This window comes from Oncorhynchus clarkii, chromosome 2, assembly GCF_045791955.1.
Source record: "Oncorhynchus clarkii lewisi isolate Uvic-CL-2024 chromosome 2, UVic_Ocla_1.0, whole genome shotgun sequence".
Lineage (NCBI taxonomy): Eukaryota > Metazoa > Chordata > Actinopteri > Salmoniformes > Salmonidae > Oncorhynchus > Oncorhynchus clarkii.
Genome location: NC_092148.1, coordinates 93,806,311 through 93,829,781, shown reverse-complemented (window position 1 = coordinate 93,829,781; position 23,471 = coordinate 93,806,311). Strand labels below are relative to the sequence as shown.

Genomic DNA, 23,471 nt, shown 5'->3' with positions numbered 1-23,471 from the left:
ATCTCTTCAGTGGGTCATATCATTGAGTGTAGTCTGGCCCAGGAGTGGGAAGGTGAACGGAAAGGCTCTGGAGCAACGAACCGCCCTTGCTGTCTCTGCCTGGCCGGCTCCCCTCTTTCCACTGGGATTCTCTGCCTCTAACCCTATTACAGGGGCTGAGTCACTGGCTTACTGGTGCTCTTTCATGCCGTCCCTGGAGGAGGTGCGTCACCTGAGTGGGTTGAGTCACTGATGTGGTCATCCTGTCTGGGTTGGCGCCCCCCCTTGGGTTGTGCCGTGGCGGAGATCTTTGTGGGCTATACTTGGCCTTGTCTCAGGATGGTAAATTGCTGGTTGAAGATATCCCTCTAGTGGTGTGGGGGCTGTGCTTTGGCAAAGTGGGTGGGGTTATATCCTTCCTGTTTGGCCCTGTCTGGGGGTGTCCTCGGATGGGGCCAGTGTCTCCTGACCCCTCCCCTTCACAAAAAAATACAGTTTTATATCTTTATGTTTGAAGCCTGAAATGTGGCAAAAGGTCGCAAAGTTCAAGGGGGCCGAATACTTTCGCAAGGCACTGTATATACATTTGATTTGATAATGCACATGTCGCTAGGGTGTATGCAGCCATTGAAGAGGAGTGGGGACAACATTCCACAGGCCACAATCAACAGCCTGATCAACTCTATGTGAAGGAGATGTGTCGCGCTGCATGAGGCAAATGGTGGTCACACCAGATACTGACTGGGTTTTCTAATCCACACCCCTACCTTTTTTAAGGTATCTGTGACCAGCAGATGTATATCTGTATTCCCAGTCATGTGAAATCCATAGATTAGGGCCTAATGAATTTATTTCAATTGAGTGATTTCCTTATATAAACTGTAACTCCGTAAAATCTCTGAAATTGTTGCATGTTTCCGTTTATATTTTTGTTTAGTATATTATTTAAGATACAACAATACTTCTACAGTATGATTTACAAAATATATATATTTGAAAACAAAAAAAGACATTTGATGTACCGTGCATGTTACTCCAAAACATTGAGTAGACATATTTTAATTTACTACAAAAAAAAACAGCAGTTTGATATTGAACTTAAAACTGTTTTCTGCAGAAGTGCATTTCTCATCTCATCCAGCTGAGAACTAAGGTTTCTCATCTCATCCAGCTGAGAACTAAGGTTTCTCATCTCATCCAGCTGAGAACTAAGGTTTCTCATCTCATCCAGCTGAGAACTAAGGTTTCTCATCTCATCCAGCTGAGAACTAAGGTTTCTCATCTCATCCAGCTGAGAACTAAGGTTTCTCACTGTACTCCCAAGCATTTAGCTCTGCAACAGCATCTGCATTTACGTCACAAAATTCATCAGACGTCAGAGTAATATTTATTTCAAACTGTATTATCGGACACTAATCATTTTTAAAAGGCTATTTGGCTACAATGGTAGTTGGTCGCACCCGAGATGCTGGTAGACAGTGGCACCTCACTCCTGCCAGCTTTTCACCCCGTCATCCCTGGGATTCAAACCAGCAACCTTTAGGTTAATGGACCGCTTCTCTAAAGTCAAGGCTACCGCCTCCCCCAGAGGTCAGGGGTTAGATCCTGGTGATGAAGCCCAGTCTGAGGCTGGATGGCAGTTGTAGTAGCTCCAGGGCCTGAGAGGACGGGGTGAAGGGGAAGGTGACCTGGAAACGATACTGGGTATCTAACATCAACTGGGAGGATCCCCCCTCACGGTCCTGGAGCAAGCCCTGAGGACAAGGGAAATACATTCATTTCTTAAATTTAGTTCATGGAACTGGTTTTGGATTGTCTTGAATTTCCATATACTGGAACTGCTGTGATTAAAATAATTTCATAATAATTCAGGTGCACATGATCCTTGTCACGTGATCGAGATCGGGATGCACATTTACACCTTACCTGAACTTTGCGGACAAACGACGGTGCCACCCTTTTCTCAAAATCATCAATGGGAGTGTAAGAATTCAGAATCTTGACAATCTAGAACAAAATCATCAATGGGAGTGTAAGAATTCAGAATCTTGACAATCTAGAACAAAATCATCAATGGGAGTGTAAGAATTCAGAATCTTGACAATCTAGAACAAAATCATCAATGGGAGTGTAAGAATTCAGAATCTTGACAATCTAGAACAAAATCATCAATGGGAGTGTAAGAATTCAGAATCTTGACAATCTAGAACAAAATCATCAATGGGAGTGTAAGAATTCAGAATCTTGACAATCTAGAACAGGACAATAAACAAGGTTCTGTCAGTGACACCGAGTAATATTCACAGTAAATCTAAAGTACTGCCCGTGTTAAGTATCTGTAAGGATAGGGGTACAACATTTTGTTAGCTTCTTGTCAAAGCATTATGGGTAATGTAGAACAGGAAGAAACATCAGCTAGATTCAGCCGCGGGACGATCCTTTCTTGAGCGGATCGTCAGGGGACCGGAACATAATTACTAATAAATTTACAGACTGCAAATTGACCGCAAGAAATACACAAACAAACAGATATATTTGACTAAAATCATTTCAAACCTTGCTTACATGTGTATACAATCACATCTCTCTATTACGTGTGGGAATAGTTGAGAACTGATTTCCTAAATTAAAATCACTTAGTGCTGATTTCCTGGTGCTTTTACAGTGTTTATTGTCCAACAATAAAATGTATTTTTATTTTTTTAAGTAGATTTAAGTAGATATAAACCCCCCCCCCCCCCGGGCCGCTAGTTGGGGAACCCTGTAGTACATCGTCCTTCAGTACCTGTACAGTGTTGAGTTCAGAGCATTGTTCTATGATTTCCTTGGCGTCGTCATCAGTGGTCTTGTTGACCTGCAGTAGCCAGGCAGCCTGACACAGAGGCTTCAGAGTTTCCATGGCACTGGTACCCTGCACGAGGTCCTTCTCCTTCAGCCACTCCTCCAGGTAACTGATGTTACACCTGCAAAACAGGTAGCCTAGCGGTTAGGGGGCGTTCGGACAGTAAACGAAAGGTCGCTGGTTCCAATCATCTGGAAAACAAACAGGTAACTGGATGTTACACCTGGAAACATGTTGCTATGCTACCTACAAGTAGCATACAGACAGGTACCTGAAACATGTTGCTACGTTACCTACAGTAGCATACAGACAGGTACCTGAAACATGTTGCTACGTTATCTACAGTAACATACAGACAGGTACCTGAAACATGTTGCTACGTTACCTACAGTAGCATACAGACAGGTACCTGAAACATGTTGCTACGTTACCTACAGTAACATACAGACAGGTACCTGGATGTTACACCTGAAACATGTTGCTACGCTACCTACAGTAGAATACAGACAGGTACCTGAAAACATGTTGCTACGTTACCTACAGTAGCATACAGACAGGTACCTGAAACATGTTGCTACGTTACCTACAGTAGCATACAGACAGGTACCTGGATGTTACACCTGAAACATGTTGCTACGTTACCTACAGTAGCATACAGACAGGTACCTGGATGTTACACCTGAAACATGTTGCTACGTTACCTACAGTAGCATACAGACAGGTACCTGAAACATGTTGCTATGTTACCTACAGTAGTATACAGACAGGCACCTGAAACATGTTGCTACGTTACCTACAGTAGAATACAGACAGGTACCTGAAACATGTTGCTACATTACCTACAGCAGAATACAGACAGGTACCTGAAACATGTTGCTACGTTACCTACAGTAGCATACAGACAGGTACCTGAAACATGTCGCTACGTTACCTACAGTAGCATACAGACAGGTACCTGAAACATGTTGCTATGTTACCTAACATACAGAAAGGTAACCGGAAACATGTTGCTACGTTACCTACAGTAACATACAGACAGGTACCTGAAACATGTTGCTACGTTACCTACAGTAGCATACAGACAGGTACCTGAAACATGTTGCTACGTTACCTACAGTAGCATACAGACAGGTACCTGAAACATGTTGCTACGTTACCTACAGTAGCATACAGACAGGTACCTGAAACATGTTGCTACGTTACCTACAGTAGCATACAGACAGGTACCTGAAACATGTTGCTACGTTACCTACAGTAGCATACAGACAGGTACCTGAAACATGTTGCTACGTTATCTACAGTAACATACAGACAGGTACCTGAAACATGTTGCTACGTTACCTAACATACAGACAGGTACCTGAAACATGTTGCTACGTTACCTACAGTAGCATACAGACAGGTACCTGAAACATGTTGCTATGTTACCTAACATACAGAAAGGTAACCGGAAACATGTTGCTACGTTACCTACAGTAGCATACAGACAGGTACCTGAAACATGTTGCTACGTTACCTACAGTAGCATACAGACAGGTACCTGAAACATGTTGCTACGTTATCTACAGTAACATACAGACAGGTACCTGAAACATGTTGCTACGTTACCTACAGTAGCATACAGACAGGTACCTGAAACATGTTGCTATGTTACCTAACATACAGACAGTGACCTGAAACATGTTGCTACATTATCTACAGTAGCATACAGACAGGAACCTGAAACATGTGTTACGTTTAACATACGTTGTAGGAACTTTCACTGTTTGCTGGGGAGGATTTAACTTCCCATCTCTTCCTCTGTTTCTTCTTGTTCATCACACACACACCCCCCTACCTGATCTGCATGCCCTTCCTACAGGAGCACATGTCTTTGCGTAGCAGGATGTTGTTGAGTGTGGCCGCACCCACCAGGAAGAAAGTCTGTTTCAAAGCCTGTTGGGACAACACAGGGTCAGACAAACACAGGTAGATGTTGGACAAGACAGGGTCAGACACAAACACAGGTAGATGTTGGACAAGACAGGGTCAGACAAACACAGGTAGATGTTGGACAACACAGGGTCAGACACAAACACAGGGAGATGTTGGACAACACAGGGTCAGACACAAACACAGGTAGATGTTGGACAAACAGGGTCAGACAAACACAGGTAGATGTTGGACAAACAGGGTCAGACACAAACACAGGTAGAACACAGGGTCAGACACAAACACAGGTAGATGTTGGACAAGACAGGGTCAGACACAAACACAGGTAGATGTTGGACAACACAGGGTCAGACACAAACACAGGTAGATGTTGGACAAGACAGGGTCAGACAAACACAGGTAGATGTTGGACAAGACAGGGTCAGACACAAACACAGGTAGATGTTGGACAAGACAGGGTCAGACACAAACACAGGTAGATGTTGGACAAGACAGGGTCAGACACAAACACAGGTAGATGTTGGACAAGACAGGGTCAGACACAAACACAGGTAGATGTTGGACAACACAGGGTCAGACACAAACACCGGTAGATGTTGGACAACACAGGGTCAGACACAAACACAGGTAGATGTTAGACAACACAGGGTCAGACACAAACACAGGTAGATGCAAATAGAACCTGAAAATCATAGAGGTCCAAGAATCGATACCTGTGCAACCCCACAATTGATCCCAAGAGGGAGTTTACTCCTTTCCCCTACAGCCCCCCGACACACACACACACTGCCCCCCCATACCTGTCTGACCAGACCCTGAGTGACCCTCCTCCTACCTGTCTGCCCCACCCTCCTACCTGTCTGACCCCCCCCTCCCCTCTTCCTACCCGTCTGCCCCCCCTCCCCTCGTCCTACCCGTCTGCCCCCCCTCCCCTCGTCCTACCCGTCTGCCCCCCCTTCCCTCGTCCTACCCGTCTGCCCCCCCTCCCCTCGTCCTACCCGTCTGCCCCCCCTCCCCTCGTCCTACCCGTCTGCCCCCCCTCCCCTCGTCCTACCCGTCTGCCCACCCTCCTCCTACCTGTTTGCCCCCCCCCCCCCCCCCCCCCTTCCTATCGGTCTGATTCCCCTTACTTGTCTGACCCCCCCCCCTACCTGTCTGACACCCCCCCCCCCCCCCCCCCCCCCATCTGACCAGCCCCTTTGATCCCCCCCTACCTGTCTGATCCCCCCCTCTCCTACCTGTCTGACCAGACCCTGAGTGACCCCCCCCCGTCCTACCTGTCTGACCAGCCCCTCCTCCTACCTGTCTGACCAGCACCTCCTCCATGCCGTGCTGACTCATAGTGCTGTGGTACAGACTGAGCTGCTGGAGGAGAGAAGAGATGGTGTAGACCTCCTGGTCCTCATAGATGCTGCTGGAACGCTTACGGAAACCTGTAGGCTTCATACTAGAGATTCCCTGGAGACTCTCATGCTCCAGCATACCAGGAACTGGAGGAAACAGACACACACTCCTTATGTACAACAGGTACTGTATGCATGTGTGAAAACCTATATCGACATTTTTAACCTTTATATAACAATACTTTCTTGGATTTCTACAAATATTTAATGGAAAGTGACTATCAATGTATGTATCAGGGTATCCTAGTGGTTAGAGTGGAGGGATGGCAGGTAGCCTAGTGGTTAGAGTGGAGGGGCGGCAGGTAGCCTAGTGGTTAGAGTGGAGGGGCGGCAGGTATCCTAGTGGTTAGAGTGGAGGGGCGGCAGGTAACCTAGTGGTTAGAGTGGAGGGGCGGCAGGGTAGCCTAGTGGTTAGAGTGGAGGGGCGGCAGGGTATCCTAGTGGTTAGAGTGGAGGGGCGGCAGGGTATCCTAGTGGTTAGAGTGAAGGGGCGGCAGGGTATCCTAGTGGTTAGAGTGGAGGGGCGGCAGGGTATCCTAGTGGTTAGAGTGGAGGGGCGGCAGGTAGCCTAGTGGTTAGAGTGGAGGGATGGCAGGTAGCCTAGTGGTTAGAGTGGAGGGGCGGCAGGGTATCCTAGTGGTTAGAGTGGAGGGGCGGCAGGGTATCCTAGTGGTTAGAGTGGAGGGGCGGCAGGTATCCTAGTAGTTAGAGAGGAGGGGTGGCAGGGTATCCTAGTGGTTAGAGTGGAGGGGCGGCAGGTAGCCTAGTGGTTAGAGTGGAGGGACGGCAGGGTATCCTAGTGGTTAGAGTGAAGGGGCGGCAGGGTATCCTAGTGGTTAGAGTGGAGGGGCGGCAGGTAGCCTAATGGTTAGAGTGGAGGGACGGCAGGGTATCCTAGTGGTTAGAGTGGAGGGGCGGCAGGTAGCCTAGTGGTTAGAGTGGAGGGGCGGCAGGTAGCCTAGTGGTTATAGCGTTGGACTATTAACCGGAAGGTTGCAAGATCTTATCCTCCGAGCTGGCAAGGTACAAATCTGTCGTTCTGCCCCTGAACAAGACAGTTAACCCACCGTTCCTAGGCCGTCATTGAGAATTAGAATTTGTTCTCAACTGACTTGTCTAGTTAAATACAGGTAAAATAAATCAAATCAAAAATCATATCAATGTACAGTACCATTGTAGAATAATAGTGAAGACATCAAAACTATGGAATCATGTAGTAACCAAAAAAAAGTGTTAAACAAATCACAATATATTTTATATTCTTCAAAGTTGCCCCCCTTTGCCTTGACAGTTCCCCTCTCTCCACTGGGACTCGCTGCCTCAAACCCTATTACAGGGGCTGTGTCACTGGCTTACTGGTGCTCTTCCATGCCGTCCCTAGGAGGGGTGCGTCACTTGAGTAGGGTTGAGTCACTGACGTGGTCTTCCTGTCTGGGTTGGTGCCCCCCCCTTGGGTTGTGCCGTGGCGGAGATCTTTGTGGGCTATACTCGGCCTTGTCTCAGGATGGTAAGTTGCCGGTTGAAGATATCCCTCTAATGGTGTGGGGGTTGTGCTTTGGCAAAGGGGATGGGGTTATATCCTGCCTGTTTGGCCCTGTCCGGGGGTGTCCTCGGATGGGGCCACAGTGTCTCCCCACCCCTCCTGTCTCAGCCTCCAGTATTTACGCTGCAGTAGTTTGTGTGTCGGGGGGCTAGGGTCAGTCTGTTATATCCGGTGTCCTGTGTGAATTTAAGTATGCGCTCTCTTATTCTCTTTCTTTCTCTCTCTTGGAGGACCTGGGCCGTAGGACCATGCCTCAGGACTACCTGATGACTCTTTGTTGTCCCTAGTCCACCTGGCCGTGCTGCTGCTCCAGTTTCAACTGTTCTGCCTGCGGCTATGGAACCCTGACCTGTTCACTGTGTTTACTATTATTTGACCATGTTGGTCATCTATGAACATTTGAACATCTTGGCCATGTTCTGTTATAATCTGCACCCGGCACAGCCAGAAGAGGACTGGCCACCCCTCATAGCCTGGTTCCACTCTAGGTTTCTTCCTAGGTTCTGGCCTTTCTAGGGAGTTTTTCCTAGCCACCATGCTTCTACACCTGCATTGCTTGCTGTTTGGGGTTTTAGGCTGGGTTTCTGTACAGCACTTTGAGATATCAGCTGATGTAAGAAGGGCTATTTCATTTAATTGGATTTGAAATACATTTAAATTAACAGGTGTGCCTTGTTAAAAGTTAATTTGTGGAATTTATTTCAACTGTTCAGAGGAGACTGCATGAATCAGGCCTTCATGGTCGAACTGCTGCAAAGAAACCACTACTAAAGGACACCAATAATAAGAAGAGACTTGCTTGGACCAAGAAACACGAGCAATGGACATTAGACCGGTGGAAACATGTCCTTCGGTCTGATGAGTCCAAATGAGAGATGTTTGGTTCCAACCGCCGTGTCTTTGTGAGATGCAGAGTAGGTGAACCGATGATCTCTGCATGTGTGGTTCCCACCGTGAAGCATGGAGGAGGAGGTGTGAGGGCGCTTTGCTGGTGACACGGTCAGCGATTTATTTAGAATTCAAGGCACACTAAACCAGCATGGTTACCACAGCATTCTGCAGCGATACACCATCCCATCTGGTTTGCGCTTAGTGGGACAAACACCCTCCTACTACCTGTAGGAAGAGTGTGCAAAACTGTCATCAAGGCAAAGGGTGGCTACTTTGAAGAATCTAAAATATATTTGGATTTGTTAAACACTTTTGTTGGGTTACTACATGATTCCATATGTGTTATTTCATAGTTTTGATGTCTTCACTATTATTCTAAAATGTAGAAAATAGTAAAAAAATTAAGAAAAAACCCTGGAATGAGTAGGTGTGTCCAAACTATTTTGACTGGTACTGTACATCATGTTGTTATCTTATGAGAGTAACCTACCGATCATAGGCATAAGAGCCTTCTCCATAACAGATATAAACTGGTGGTAGATACGGATGGCCAGATCACTGAAGATCTGTCTGTGTTCAGACAAGTTGTTATCTTATGAGAGTAACCTACCGATCATAGGCATTAGAGCCTTCTCCATAACAGATATAAACTGGTGGTAGATACGGATGGCCAGATCACTGAAGATCTGTCTGTGTTCAGACAAGTTGTTATCTTATGAGAGTAACCTACCAATCATAGGCATTAGAGCCTTCTCCATAACAGATATAAACTGGTGGTAGATACGGATGGCCAGATCACTGAAGATCTGTCTGTGTTCAGACAGGTCAAAGTTCTGCAAGCAGTTCTTCTTCTGACGCGGAGAGTTCTGTTTCATAAACTCCTGTGGAAAACGCCGGATAAAAATGAACATTTTATAACAATAACAACAACAGATCTTTAGGTCAGAGTATTACTACGTAAATATGAAACAACATATGGACTGGTACATTATCTGTGGATAGAACCCCTGATGGTGTGCCGTATTAAATAGTAGAGTACCTCCTCTCCACTGTACTGCTTCAGACAGTTGAGCATGTGGTACATGTTCGAGAGCCAGAACGACAGCAATTCAAAGTCTGCTTGGTGATCCTGAGACAGGTAAACAAATGACAACATAAAAAACAACAACAAATCCTGATAAGATTCTAATTTGATATGTAAACAAGGTCTTTCATTCCCCCAGGGACAAAAGAAGAAGAACTTACAGTGAACTTACACACCACCACCACCACCCACCCACACCACCACCACCACACCCACCCACACACACCCACCACCACCCACACCACCACCACCACACACACCCACCACCACCACCACCACACCACCACCACACCACCACCCACACACACCACCACCACCCCCACACCACCACCACCCACACACACCACCACCACCCCCACACACCACACCCACACCACCACCACCACACACCACCACCACACCCACCCACACACACCACCACCACACACCACCACCACCACACCCACCCACACACACCACACACACACCACCACCACACCCACACCACCACCACACACCACCACCACCACACCCACACACACCACCACACCCACACACACCACCACACACACCACCACCACACACACACACACCCACACACACCACCACACACACCACCACACACACCCACCCACACACACCACCACCACCACACACACCCACACACACCCACCACCACACCACCACACACACCACCACCACCACACACACACAACCACACACACACACACACACACACCACACACACACACCACCACACACACACCCACCCACACACACCACCACACACACACCCACCCACACACCACCACACACACCCACCCACACCCCACCACACACACCCACCCACACCCACACACACACACACAAAGAACCACACTACATTTTGGCCTGTTATGAGTTTTCAGAGTCGTATGAAGAACTGTGAAATGCAGAACAGGAACAGAATAGAACGCTGACTCAGCTTACCGTGATGACCTTCTTAACCCCGCTGATTATGGCGTTCATGAGGGACTTGAGCTTTGCTCCATCGTTGAGGTAGTCAGCGTGGCGGACACACATGAAGAGAAGCTGGGCGGCCATGTTGGGGATCATGTTGACCACTACCCCCCTGGGTTTCATGTCTGCAAACATAGGACAGTTACAAACATGGGCCAGATTAACGGACACACATGAAGAGAAGCTGGGCGGCCATGTTGGGGATCATGTTCACCACCACCCCCCTGGGTTTCAGGTCTGACGAAGAGCCGAGTGGTGTTAAGGACACACAACGGAAAGATTTTTGCAAAAAAAATATTTAAAAAAAATAAAAAAACAAGGGCATTCCTTATTGGACAAGTGCAGGTAGTCCCTCCCTGTTTCAGTCTTTCTTCCATTTGATGCCTAATGAACACAACCCAGTTATAGACATGAGCCAAACCCTGTATACTGCTGCTGCTGTTTGACATGTCACACTTTCATAGTGAGAACCAGTTGTTAGTTCATCCTCTCAGGTTCGTGTGATCTATTTTTCTTAGGCCACGTAGACCTCTGGGGTCATGCGATACTTTAAAAACGACGTCAACTCCAACAAGAATGGTGACGTGTTCGGTACCCAGAATGGTGACGTGTTCATTACCCAGAATTATGTATTGAATGAGCTTGGGTTCATCCTCCCTCTTGTACTCCAACATTCCGAGGTATTCTTTGGGAATAGTGGGCGCTGGCGTTTGATTGGCTGAGGAAGAAACCACAAAAAGAAACAGGAAATGAGCTGAATATCAAATGATAGATAGAATGTACCAGAAGTTTACTTTGTCAGTGCATAATCATGTTACCTTTCTCGGATGTTTGAAGACTCTTGATTTTATTTTGCAGCTTCCTTATCAACCGATCCTTCATGTCGAGCTGTTCTTCAAAGTCCTGGAATTAAAACGTAAATATCACAAGGACTGAATTACACACACAGTCATTCAAACAGTCAGTCAAACAGTCAAACACAAACAGTCAGTCAAACACAAACAGTTAGTCAGTCAGTCAAACAGTCATTCAAACAGTCAGTCAAACACAAACAGTCAGTCAAACACAAACAGTCAGTCAAACACAAACAGTCAGTCAAACAGTCCCAAACAAACAGTCAGTCAAACAGTCATTCAAACACAAACAGTTAGTCAGTCAAACAGTCATTCAAACAGTCATTCAAACAGTCAGTCAGTCAAACACAAACAGTTAGTCAGTCAGTCAAACAGTCATTAAAACACAAACAGTTAGTCAGTCAGTCAAACAGTCATTAAAACACAAACAGTTAGTCAGTCAAACAGTCATTAAAACACAAACAGTCAGTCTCACACAAACAGTCAGTCAGTCTCACACAAACAGTCAGTCAGTCTCACACAAACAGTCAGTCAGTCTCACACAAACAGTTAGTCAGTCTCACAGTCAGTCTCACAGTCAGTCTCACAGTCACAAACAAACAGTCAGTCACAAACAGTCAGTCACAAACAGAGTCAGTCACAAACAGAGTCAGTCACAAACAGAGTCAGTCAGTCACACACCATGTTCTCTGCAGTGAGTCGTGATGCCTCCTGAGTGAATCTGGTCTTGGCCTCGGTCTCCGTGTTCTTCTGTCTCCTGAGCACCTCCTCCAGCTCCTCCACCCTCCTCTCCACCTCCTCCTTCTCCCGCTCCACCTGCTCATGCTGCTCCAACAGCCTGAACAGAGAGGTTAGGGGGTCAGTTGAGATCAGAATAGTAATGACGGCTTGATTGTGGTTCAGTTGGTAAGGGCGTGGTGCTAGCATGTCGAGATAGTGGTTGTGGGTTCAATTCCCGTTGGGATTGATACATACATACACAGTGTAAATGTATGCACTCACTGTCCTGCAAGTCGCTTTGGATAAAAGCATCTGTAGACAATGGAATATTGTTATATGATTTCAGGGCTTGAGGATATACTACCGTACCTGCGTTGGGAGGCTTCCTCTTCAACATTCATCTGAAGCTTTTTTGATATCTCCTCAATTTGTTCTAAATTTAAAAAATAAAAAAAATTAAAAAGAGAAATGATTGTAATGACTTCCTGAGTTGACTGGATAATAATGACACTGACCCCGAACCTAGAGGCCGAAGTGATGGTGTAATGTACTGTGTCTACCTGTCATCCCTCTGGTCTGCTCCTCCAGTTGCTCCTCCAGTTCCTGTTTATGTCGTTGTAGCTCTGACACCGTCTGCTTCAGCTCAGGTATGACCATGTTTTCCTGGTTCAGCCTGGTCACTTCCTGGCCGATGCTGTCGTTGACAGACATTTTTTCTTGGAACAGTTTCTGCAGCTGATTGTTTTCGTTCTGCAGGTGTTCCACCTTGAACGTCAGCCCCTCTATCTGGCTGTCGGAGACCTCTTTCTGTTCCTTCTGCTTTCTCTCCAGCACTCTGCCGGCAGACAGACGAACAGACAAAACACTCACACACAGTCACAAACAAGTCACACAGTCAGTCACAAACACAACCAGTGTCAGACAGACAAACAACCAGTGTCAGACAGACAAACAACCAGTGTCAGACAGACAAACAACCAGTGTCAGACAGACAAACAACCAGTGTCAGACAGACAAACAACCAGTGTCAGACAGACAAACACCACCTTAATTCACTAGCCTTGGACGTCAAATGATCACCGTGTGAAATAGAGATGTCTATTTTCTTAACACTCAGTAAGGTTTATTCCTCACATTGGGGCAGAACGGCCATGTGAATCCTTACAGTAGCAGTGCTAACATTATGTCACGTAGTAGCAGTGCTAACATTATGTCACGTAGTAGCAGTGCTAACATTATGTCACGTAGTAGCAGTGCTAACATTATGTCACGTAGTAGCAGTGCTAACATTATGTCACATAGTAGCAGTGCTAACATTATGTCACGTAGTAGCAGTGCTAACATTATGTCACGTAGTAGCAGTGCTAACATTATGTCACGTAGTAGCAGTGCTAACATTATGTCGGGTAGGGGATTTGTGGAGACAGCACAAACTGATCTGGGACCAGTAGGGGTTTGTGGAGACAGCACAAACTGATCTGGGACCAGTAGGGGTTTGTGGAGACCGCACAAACTGATCTGGGACCAGTAGGGGTTTGTGGAGACAGCACAAACTGATCTGGGACCAGTAGGGGTTTTGTGGAGACCGCACAAACTGATCTGGGACCAGTAGGGATTTGTGGAGACAGCACAAACTGATCTGGGACCAGTAGGGATTTGTGGAGACAACACAAGCTGATCTGGGTTTGTGGAGACAGCACAAACAGATCTGGGACCAGTAGGGGTTTGTGGAGACAACACAAACAGATCTGGGACCAGTAGGGGTTTGTGGAGACAACACAAACTGATCTGAGACCAGTAGGGGTTTGTGGAGACAGCACAAACAGATCTGGGACCAGGTTAATATAGAGATCCAGAGTGGATGGGGTAAAACCAAACGTGTCAGACCTGGTAGCTTTCTGCAGCCCATCAAAAGCCGTCAACAGATCCCCAGCTTCATATATCTGTTCTGGCCCATCGGAGGCCAACCTTTTAACAAAAAAACATGTGTAAACTGGATTGAACCTATCATTGTCCCAAATATGTATAGAGAATAACATAGTTACATATGTATAGAGATTACACTACCTGGAAATGACGACCTCTTCCGTCATGCCACCAAGAAGTTGTCTTGTAATCACACTCATCTTAGCTATAGGAAAAGAGTCACAAACGATCATGGCCTGGCAACAAACCGATCATGGCCTGACGACAAAACGATCACGGCCTGGCGACAAAATCTTTTGGAAGCACTTCATCCTTTTTTCACACTATCATGCCGACCTGAACCACCCTGGACCTGACCTGAACCACCCTGTACTGGACCTGACCTGAACCACCCTGTACTGGACCGGCTCACATTGTCCTTTCCACTGCATCAGCAACTATGGTGGATGGGTAGCCAGGACAGTATAGGGCACAGTAGTGTGAATTAACCGAGTAGACCTACTGTACCTATCGCTTCTTCTGACTGCCCCTTCATTCTCCGGTCCAGATCATCTCTCTGGGTTTGGAGGTTATGAAGATCCTTCCGTAACTCAGGTATAACCTTGGAAGAAGAAAATCAATCAATGAACTAACCAACCAATCAATACATTCATCCATCAATCAATACATCAGTCAAGTAATCCTTCACCCTTTGAACCTCACCTTGACGTGCTTGGTGAGCAGTACGACCAATGACCTCACCTTAACATGCTTGTGAGCTGTACGACCAATGACCTCACCTTGACGTGCTTGGTGAGCTATACGACCAAATGACCTCACCTTGACGTGCTTGGTGAGCTATACGACCAAATGACCTCACCTTGACGTGCTTGGTGAGCTGTATGACCAAATGACCTCACCTTGACGTGCTTGGTGAGCTGTATGACCTGGTCCTGTAGATCAGTGTTGACCTGCGCCCCCTCCTCCGTCTGTCTCTGCAGGCGGACTCTCTCCTCCTTCAGCCTCCTGTTCTCCTCCCTCAGAATCTCCACCTCCTTCTCATGGTCCTCCTTCTGCAGGTCAAGGTTGTTCTCTGCAATCCTGAGAAACTAAACTAGATAAATATCGTGTCCTTTTCACAATACTGGACCTGACCTGAACAACACTGTACTTACCCATACTGGACCTGACCATTACTGTACTGGACCATATTGGACCTGACCCATACTGGACTGGACCATACTGGACCTGACCCATACTGGACTGGACCATACTGGACCTGACCCATACTGGACCTGACCCATACTGGACCTGACCCATACTGGACCGGACCATACTGGACTGGACCATACTGGACTGGACCCATACTGGACCTGACCATTACTGGACCTGACCATTACTGGACCTGACCCATACTGGACCTGACCAATACTGGACCTGACCCATACTGTACTGGACCATACTGGACCTGACCCATACTGGACCTGACCATTACTGGACCTGACCATTACTAGACCATTACTAGACCTGACCATTACTGGACCTGACCATTACTAGACCTGACCCATACTGGACCTGACCATTACTAGACCTGACCCATACTGGACCTGACCCATACTGGACCTGACCCATACTGGACCTGACCATTACTAGACCTGACCCATACTGGACCTGACCCATACTGGACCTGACCATTACTAGACCTGACCATTACTAGACCATTACTAGACCTGACCATTACTGGACCTGACCATTACTAGACCTGACCCATACTGGACCTGACCATTACTAGACCTGACCATTACTAGACCATTACTAGACCTGACCATTACTGGACCTGACCATTACTAGACCTGACCCATACTGGACCTGACCATTACTAGACCTGACCATTACTAGACCTGACCATTACTAGACCTGACCCATACTGGACCTGACCATTACTGGACCTGACCATTACTGGACCTGACCATTACTGGACCTGACCATTACTAGACCTGACCATTACTGGACCTGACCATTACTGGACCTGACCATTACTGGACCTGACCCATACTGGACTGGACCTGACCCATACTAGACTGGACCTGACCCATACTAGACTGGACCTGACCCATACTAGACTGGACCTGACCCATACTGTACTGGACCATTACTGGACCTGACCCATACTAGACTGGACCTGACCCATACTAGACTGGACCTGACCCATACTAGACTGGACCTGACCCATACTAGACTGGACCTGACCCATACTAGACTGGACCTGACCCATACTAGACTGGACCTGACCCATACTAGACTGGACCTGACCCATACTAGACTGGACCTGACCCATACTGGACTGGACCTGACCCATACTGGACTGGCTCAGATATTCCCACTGTTCCTGCTACTATGGTGGATGAGTAACCAGGCCTGCCCAGTACAGCTTAGCTTGGTTTAGCTCGGCTCAGCTCAGAAGTTAAAAAAAACGGTATAGGTACACGAAGCAACTCTTACTTCCTCAATCTTTCTTCTCGTTCCAGATCTTCTTTCAGAGTCGTCTTGATTTGATCGAAGCCGTCTAGAAATTAAAGAAGTGAAACACAGTATAAAATGACTATAAGGGGATAATATTCTGGACCCATACTTGTAGGTTTGGGTGATGTCAACCTCTGTCCAATCGTGATTAAGTACCCATAAAACATGGTGATATAAAGATGGTATCGCCCCTTATTGGCAAGAAATACCTTTTAAAAAGACAGCTAGCGCAAGCTCACATGCTCCGGGAGGGACGAGAGGCTTCATGACTAAATATATTTTGGAGCTAACAATTTTATTTTTTTTAGTCGCCTCTGTTGGAGCTATGGCACGAAAGAGGTGTGTGTGTCTCGACGGACGGATGGACGGACGGACGGACGGACGGGGTTGTAAAATCATCAAGGGCCCGGCTGAAGAGCACATAACTCTGCTGTCCCCCACAACTGGCTGATTATTCATTTATTCAAATTTGTAGGTCTAGGCTTCTATAGTTGTAGATCGGTTGTAGCCTACCTTGCTAATAGTAGGCTATGGAAATAGGCCTACTCTACACACAGTTTATTTTAGAAGTCTTTTGACTTCTCATTCGACATTTCCCATCTTCATATTGTTTGCTCAATTTCACTTCTTGTTACCTGTAATATTTATCCTTCAAAATCAAGCGGTGATAGAAAATGGCCGATAGAGAGACTGACTTTCAAAATGGTTCCCAAGGAAGAGGGCTACATGCATCTATAATACACTAAGCTTTGCTCAACTATACACTTTGTTAAAAAAATAAAAAACTGCTTGTTCAATTGTTCTCTCTTGCTATTGGTTGTTTTACCTCTCATTATTACCATCAGCCTATTATGTCCTAGCTTATTCAAAACAATTTCAAACGGTCTGATACATGTGTTGTTTGATCATGAAGTAGCACGGAGGGAGAATGCCAGCCAGCATGCATAAAAACTGAAGTCATATTCATATCGAATTGAGGGGACGAAATATACAAAATGAGGCTTTTAAAATGGAGTCAGTTACGTGGCGAAAATCATTGACATTGAGAGAGAGAAAAAAAAAATGACATTTTGCTCTACTCTTGCATTCTGTAAATTGTTTATAACATATTTATTGACGCTCTTTACGGTGTGGTGCCGGTAAAGTTGAAATAGGCTGTCGTCACCATCGACGAGGGCTCTTAATTATCTCCGATATCCGACACGATCGAAATATCGGCCGGTCCTAATCCATAGCAACGGTGTTATCCAGCTCGGTGGACCAAGATCATACATGCCAGTGCAATCCTGAACTACACTACAGACCACTTTTTTTTTTTAAACGAGGTTTAAAAAGAGAGAACAATCTGAGCCATCATTTCCTTCCTCTTTACCTTTCATCTCTGTTGCTGTATCTGCAAGCTTCTTTTCCAAGTCCTGTTTTTGCACGATGAACCCGTCTTTTTCCTGTTGAAGCTGGGCGATCGTCTTGGCGGCGTCCTCCTTGCTCTTCTTCTCTCGCTCCTCCAGCGAAGCCTTCTCAGTGGCTGATTTCCCCAGCTGGGCCTCCAGACTGTGCAGCTTGTCGAGACCTTGGGCGTGAGCACCGGCCAGACTTGTCAGCCTCTCGAGCAACCCACAGTTCTCTTTGCCCTGGAAGGAAAGACATCAAAGTAACGCTATACAGTGGTGTTTCTTGACCACACGAGTTGAAGACTAAACACTATGGTCTAGTCAGAGATCATGAGCGGAGACTAAGACCCAGACCAGGAAATTTATCCCAGGCCCGTTGTACCGAGACCAGAACAAGATCCTTGCCAGCAGCATACCACCCTGCATACCACTGCTGGCTTGCTTCTGAAGCTAAGCAGGGTTGGTCCTGGTCAGTTCCTGGATGGGAGACCAGATGCTGCTGGAAGTGGTGTTGGAGGGCCAGTAAGGAGGCACTCTTTCCTCTGGTGTAAAAAAAATATCCCAATGCCCCAGGGCAGTGATTGGGGACACTGCCCTGTGTAGGGTGCCGCCTTTCGGATGGGACGTTAAACGGGTATCCTGGCTCTCTGAGGTCATTAAAGAGCCCATGGCACTTATCGTAAGAGTAGTAGGGGTGTTAATCCCAGTGTCCTGGCTAAATTCCCAATCTGGCCCTCAAACCATCACGGTCACCTAATAATCCCCAGTTTACAAATTGGCTCATTCATCCCCCTCCTCTCCCCTGTAACTATTCCCCAGGTTGTTGCTGCAAATGAGAATGTGTTCAGTCAATTTACCTGGTAAAATAACAGATAAATAAGATCCTGGTCTCAGTGTGTTAGCTTAGCATATAGCGCTGCCTCCCTGAACATGCCTCTGACCGGGCTTGAACCAGGGTCCTCTACCTCGCCGCCGCCGCCACAACATGCAAACTGATTGAGCTATACAAAACAACACCATCTGCTACATTTCAAGTTAGCTGTGGAGTGAGTTTACAGTACGTTCTCTGTTACACCAACACAAGATAGACTTCACCTCGTCCAACAAGACTCCACCTCACTAACCACACCTCTTCCAAGACTCCACCCCACTAACCCCACCTCATCCAACAAGACTCCACCTCACTAACCCCACCTCTTCCAAGACTCCACCCCACCTCTTCCAACAAGACACCACCTCACTAACCCCACCTCTTCCAAGACTCCACCCCACTAACCCCACCTCTTCCAAGACTCCACCCCACTAACCCCACCTCTTCCAACAAGACTCCACCCCACCTCTTCCAACAAGACTCCACCCCACTAACCCCACCTCTTCCAGGTCAGTGTTGTACTGTTTTTTTTTTGGGGGGGGGGCGTTCTAACCTGATCCTCCAGTTTCTTCCTGAGCTGCTGGCACCGGTAAGAGAGCTGCACGTTGTGTACCAGGCGCCGCAGGGTCTGGAAGCGTCTCCTGGCGAGCCACGCCCGGGCGTACTTCTGTAAGATCAGCGCTTTCTGCACCTCCACCATCTGAGAGTTGACACACACAGAGACGCATTAATAAAAACAGACTACTGACATTTAGTCAAATTCCCGGTCTCAGTTGGTAGATGGATTTGATTTAGCTGTAGCTATCAACACTTATTTCAGATAGGACACAGCACAATACCTTTTTATAGCGTTTTCTGGCGATCCAGCCTCTAGTGAAGGCTTGGATGACGATTGAGGAGGACCGGACCATTCTAAAGATCTGTCTGGTGAGATGACCTCTCCAGTACCTCTGAATGACGACAGCAGCCCAGCCCTGTTTCAACGCTGCAGCCGTCACCGATTTACTGGAGAGACAGGGAGAGACGACCACGATCCTTCTAATACGGATCTCAATATTCCCACAATGCCAAGGAGGAGGAAGAAGGAAGGGTGAAAAGAAGAAGCTAACAGCATGTGATAACTACCATCTTTTGTGGAATGGGGTTATCAATCCTTGGTTCCAAATATTGGGGAAGATGTCTGAGCTGAGAATGATGTTTAAAGAGTTTAAGTATGGCCTCCCGGGTGGCGCAGTGGTCTAGGGCACTGCATCGCAGTGCCACCAGAGACTCTGGGTTCGCGCCCGGGCTCTGTCGCAGCCAGCCGCGACCGGGAGGTCCGTGGGGCGACGCACAATTGGCCTAGCGTCGTCCGGGTTAGGGAGGGTTTGGCCGGTAGGGATATCCTTATCTCATCGCGCACTGGTAGGAGAGCCACTCCTGTGGCGGGCCGGGTGCAGTGCACGCTAACCAGGTCGCCAGGTGCTTCCTCTTACACATTGGTGCGGCTGGTTGGTTGGATGCGCTCTGTGTTAAGAAGCAGTGCGGCTTGGTTGGGTTGTGTTTCGGAGGACGTGTGGCTTTCGACCTTACGGGTTCGGGAGAGACTAACAATTGAGATACCACAAAATTGGGGAGAAAAGGGGGTAAAATTAAAAAAAGAAATACAAATTCAATTGTAATTCATGGACTGTATCATTTCATTGAGGATACCATCAACACCACAGGCCTGGGGTTGGAGGATTTATATTGTGTCCTGTAGTTCATTCAATGTAATTGGAGAATCCAGTGGGTTCTGGTCGTCTTTAATAGCTGATTCTAAGATTTGTAATTGATCTATGGTTTTTCTGTTTGTTCTATGTTATAGAGCCAAAAAGATTGGAGAAGTGGTTTACCAACACATCTACATTTTGGATAGATAACTCTTCGTGCGGTTGTTTGTTTAGTGTGTTCCATTTTTCCCAGAAGTGGTTAGATTCCATGGACTCTGACATGCTGCTGCTCCTTCTTTTTCCGTAGTGTATTTCTGTATTGTTTTAGTGATTCACCATAGTGAAGGCCGAGGCTCAGGTTCTCTGGGTCTCTATGTTTTTGGTTGGATAGGTTTTTGCATTTTGCATCAAACCATTTGTCACTATTGTTCATTTTCTAAGGTTGCCTGCTTTAAATATTTTGATTGGATAGGGAAGCTGAAAGGTCAAATGTACGGTTTAGTCTTTCTACTGCCAAGTTTACACCTTCACTATTATAGTGAAATGTTTTGTCCAGGAAGTTGTCTACAAGGGATTGAATTTGTTGTTGCCTAATTGTTTTTTGGTAGGTTTCCACACAAGTTTCCTTCCATCTATACATTAGCATCTCTTAATATTGTGCAGTTCCTTTGGCTTTGATGCCTCATGATTGAGTATTGCTCTGTTCAGGTAGACTGATTTAGCTGTGATCTGTTAGTGGGCTGACTGAACGCTCAGAGACTCTGGGTTGAGGTCAGTGATAAAGTAGTCTACAGTACTACTGCCAAGAGATGAGCTGTAGGTGTATCTATCATACGAGTCTCCTCGAAGCCTAACATTGACTATGTACGGACCCAGTGTGCGCGACAGAGCTGCAGGAGTTGTGACCCGTTTTTGTTGTCGTAGTTGTGTCTAGGGGGGGGCATATGGGGGAGAGAGTACTGTCACCTCCAGGTAGGTTTTTGTCCCCCTGTGTGCTGAGTGTGTCAGGTTCTTGACCGGTTCTAGCAATTAGGTCGCCACACACTAGCATGTCCCTGGGCCTGGACATGATTGATCTCCCCCTCTAGGATGGAGAAGCTGTCATCGTTAAAGTATGGGGATTATATTTGGGGTAAATGTTGTAGGGAGCACACATGAGAAATGTTTCTCTGTTGAGATCATTTCTAGCCAGATGTAAAATGTTCCTGTTTTGACTAATTTAATAGAGTGGGTTAGGTCTGCTCTATACCAGATTAGCATATCCCCTGAGTCTCTTCCCTGTTTCACACCTGGTAGTTTACTGGATGGGACTACCAGCTCTCTGTAACCTAGAGGCCAGCCAGTGGGTCTGTCTCGTCTATACCATGTTTCTTGTAGGATGACTGTCTTTCTTTAAAGAAGTCCAGGTTCCTGCTCTTTAGGCCAAAGCCAGATGACCTCTGACCTTGTATATTCCAGGATGAGTTAGTAAAAGATTTGTGTTCCATAGTGTCGCTTTTGTGTGGTTTAGGACCGTACCATTACAGTAAGAGTGAGCAGAGCATGTTGAGCATCTGATACATACATTGTATTGTGTTCCATAGTGTCTAGTGTTGGTTTTGTGTGGTTTAGGACCGTACCATTACAGTTTAGGACCGTACCATTACAGTTTAGGACCGGACCATTACAGTAAGAGTGAGCAGAGCATGTTGAGCATCTGATACATACATTGTATTGTGTTCCATGGTGTCTAGTGTTGCTTTTGTGTGGTTTAGGACCGTACCATTACAGTTTAGGACCGTACCATTAAATTATTCAGACCCCTTCCCCCTTTTCTAAAATTTTGTTACAGCATTATTCTAAAGTGGATTAACATTTGTCCTTCATCAATCTACACAAAATGCCCCACAAAGTGAAAACATTTTTGCACATATACTAAAAATAATAAACAGAAAAACACTTATTTACAAAATAATTCAGACCCTTTGCTATGAGACTCAAAATTGAGCTCAGGTGCATCCTGTTTCCAATGATCATTCTTGAGATGTTTCTACAACTTGTTTGGAGTCCACCTGTGGTAAATGCAATTGATTGGACATGATTTGTCTATATAAAAAGGTTCCACAATTGACAGTGCATGTCAGAGCGAAAATCAAGCCATGAGGATGAAGGGATTGTCCGTAGAGCTCCGAGACATGATTGTGTTGAGGCACAGATCTGGGGAAGGGTACCAAAAAACTCCTGCAGCATTGAAGGTCCCGAAGAACACAGGGGCCTCCATCATTCTTAAATGGAAGAAGTTTGGAACCACAAAGACTCTTCCTAGAGCTGGCCGCCCGGCCAAACTGAGCAATCGGGGGAGATGGGCCTTGGTCAGGGAGGTGACCAAGTACACGATGGTCACTCTGACAGAGCTCCAGAGTTCCTATTTGGCGATGGGAGAACCTTACAGAAGGACAACCATCTCTGCAGCACTCCACCAATCAGACGGAAGCCACTCCTCAGTAAAAGGCACATGACAGTCCTCTTGGAGTTTGCCAACAGGCACCTAAAGACTCTCAGATGAGAAACAAGATTATCTGGTCTGATGAAACCAAGATTGAAATCTTTGGCCTGAATGCCAAGCGTCACATCTGGAGGAAACCTGGCACCATCCCTACGGTGAAGCATGGTGGTGACAGCATCATGCTGTGGGAATGTTTTTCAGTGGCAGGGACTAGGAGACTAGTCAGGATCGAGGGAAAGATGAACAGAGCAAAGTACTGAGAGATCCTTGATGAAAACCTGCTCCAGAGCGCTCGGGACCTCAGACTGGGGCAAATGTTCTACTTCCAACAGGACAATGACCCTAAGCACACAGCCAAGACAACGCAGGAGTAGCTTCA

General features: G+C 46.6%; 1 protein-coding gene across 1 annotated transcript in view; it reads right to left on the bottom strand.

Annotated features, from left to right (window-relative positions):
- Positions 1-1,357: 1,357 nt before the first annotated feature.
- The window catches only part of LOC139376500 (unconventional myosin-Vc-like), a 53,834-nt gene continuing 31,720 nt past the window's right edge, over positions 1,358-23,471 (bottom strand). Inside the window, exons 20-40 of the mRNA XM_071119150.1 lie at positions 19,756-19,921; positions 19,470-19,616; positions 18,027-18,285; positions 16,634-16,697; positions 15,052-15,232; positions 14,660-14,753; positions 14,294-14,357; positions 14,114-14,194; positions 12,787-13,061; positions 12,596-12,659; positions 12,188-12,344; positions 11,471-11,555; positions 11,272-11,370; positions 10,623-10,777; positions 9,630-9,719; positions 9,321-9,471; positions 6,056-6,243; positions 4,659-4,756; positions 2,765-2,942; positions 1,906-1,986; positions 1,358-1,733 (exon numbers count right to left, since the gene is read on the bottom strand). Coding sequence (XP_070975251.1) covers positions 1,578-1,733; positions 1,906-1,986; positions 2,765-2,942; positions 4,659-4,756; positions 6,056-6,243; positions 9,321-9,471; positions 9,630-9,719; positions 10,623-10,777; positions 11,272-11,370; positions 11,471-11,555; positions 12,188-12,344; positions 12,596-12,659; positions 12,787-13,061; positions 14,114-14,194; positions 14,294-14,357; positions 14,660-14,753; positions 15,052-15,232; positions 16,634-16,697; positions 18,027-18,285; positions 19,470-19,616; positions 19,756-19,921 — 2,833 coding nt within the window. The 3' untranslated portion in view covers positions 1,358-1,577. The remainder of the gene's footprint in view (positions 1,734-1,905; positions 1,987-2,764; positions 2,943-4,658; positions 4,757-6,055; positions 6,244-9,320; positions 9,472-9,629; positions 9,720-10,622; positions 10,778-11,271; positions 11,371-11,470; positions 11,556-12,187; positions 12,345-12,595; positions 12,660-12,786; positions 13,062-14,113; positions 14,195-14,293; positions 14,358-14,659; positions 14,754-15,051; positions 15,233-16,633; positions 16,698-18,026; positions 18,286-19,469; positions 19,617-19,755; positions 19,922-23,471) is intronic.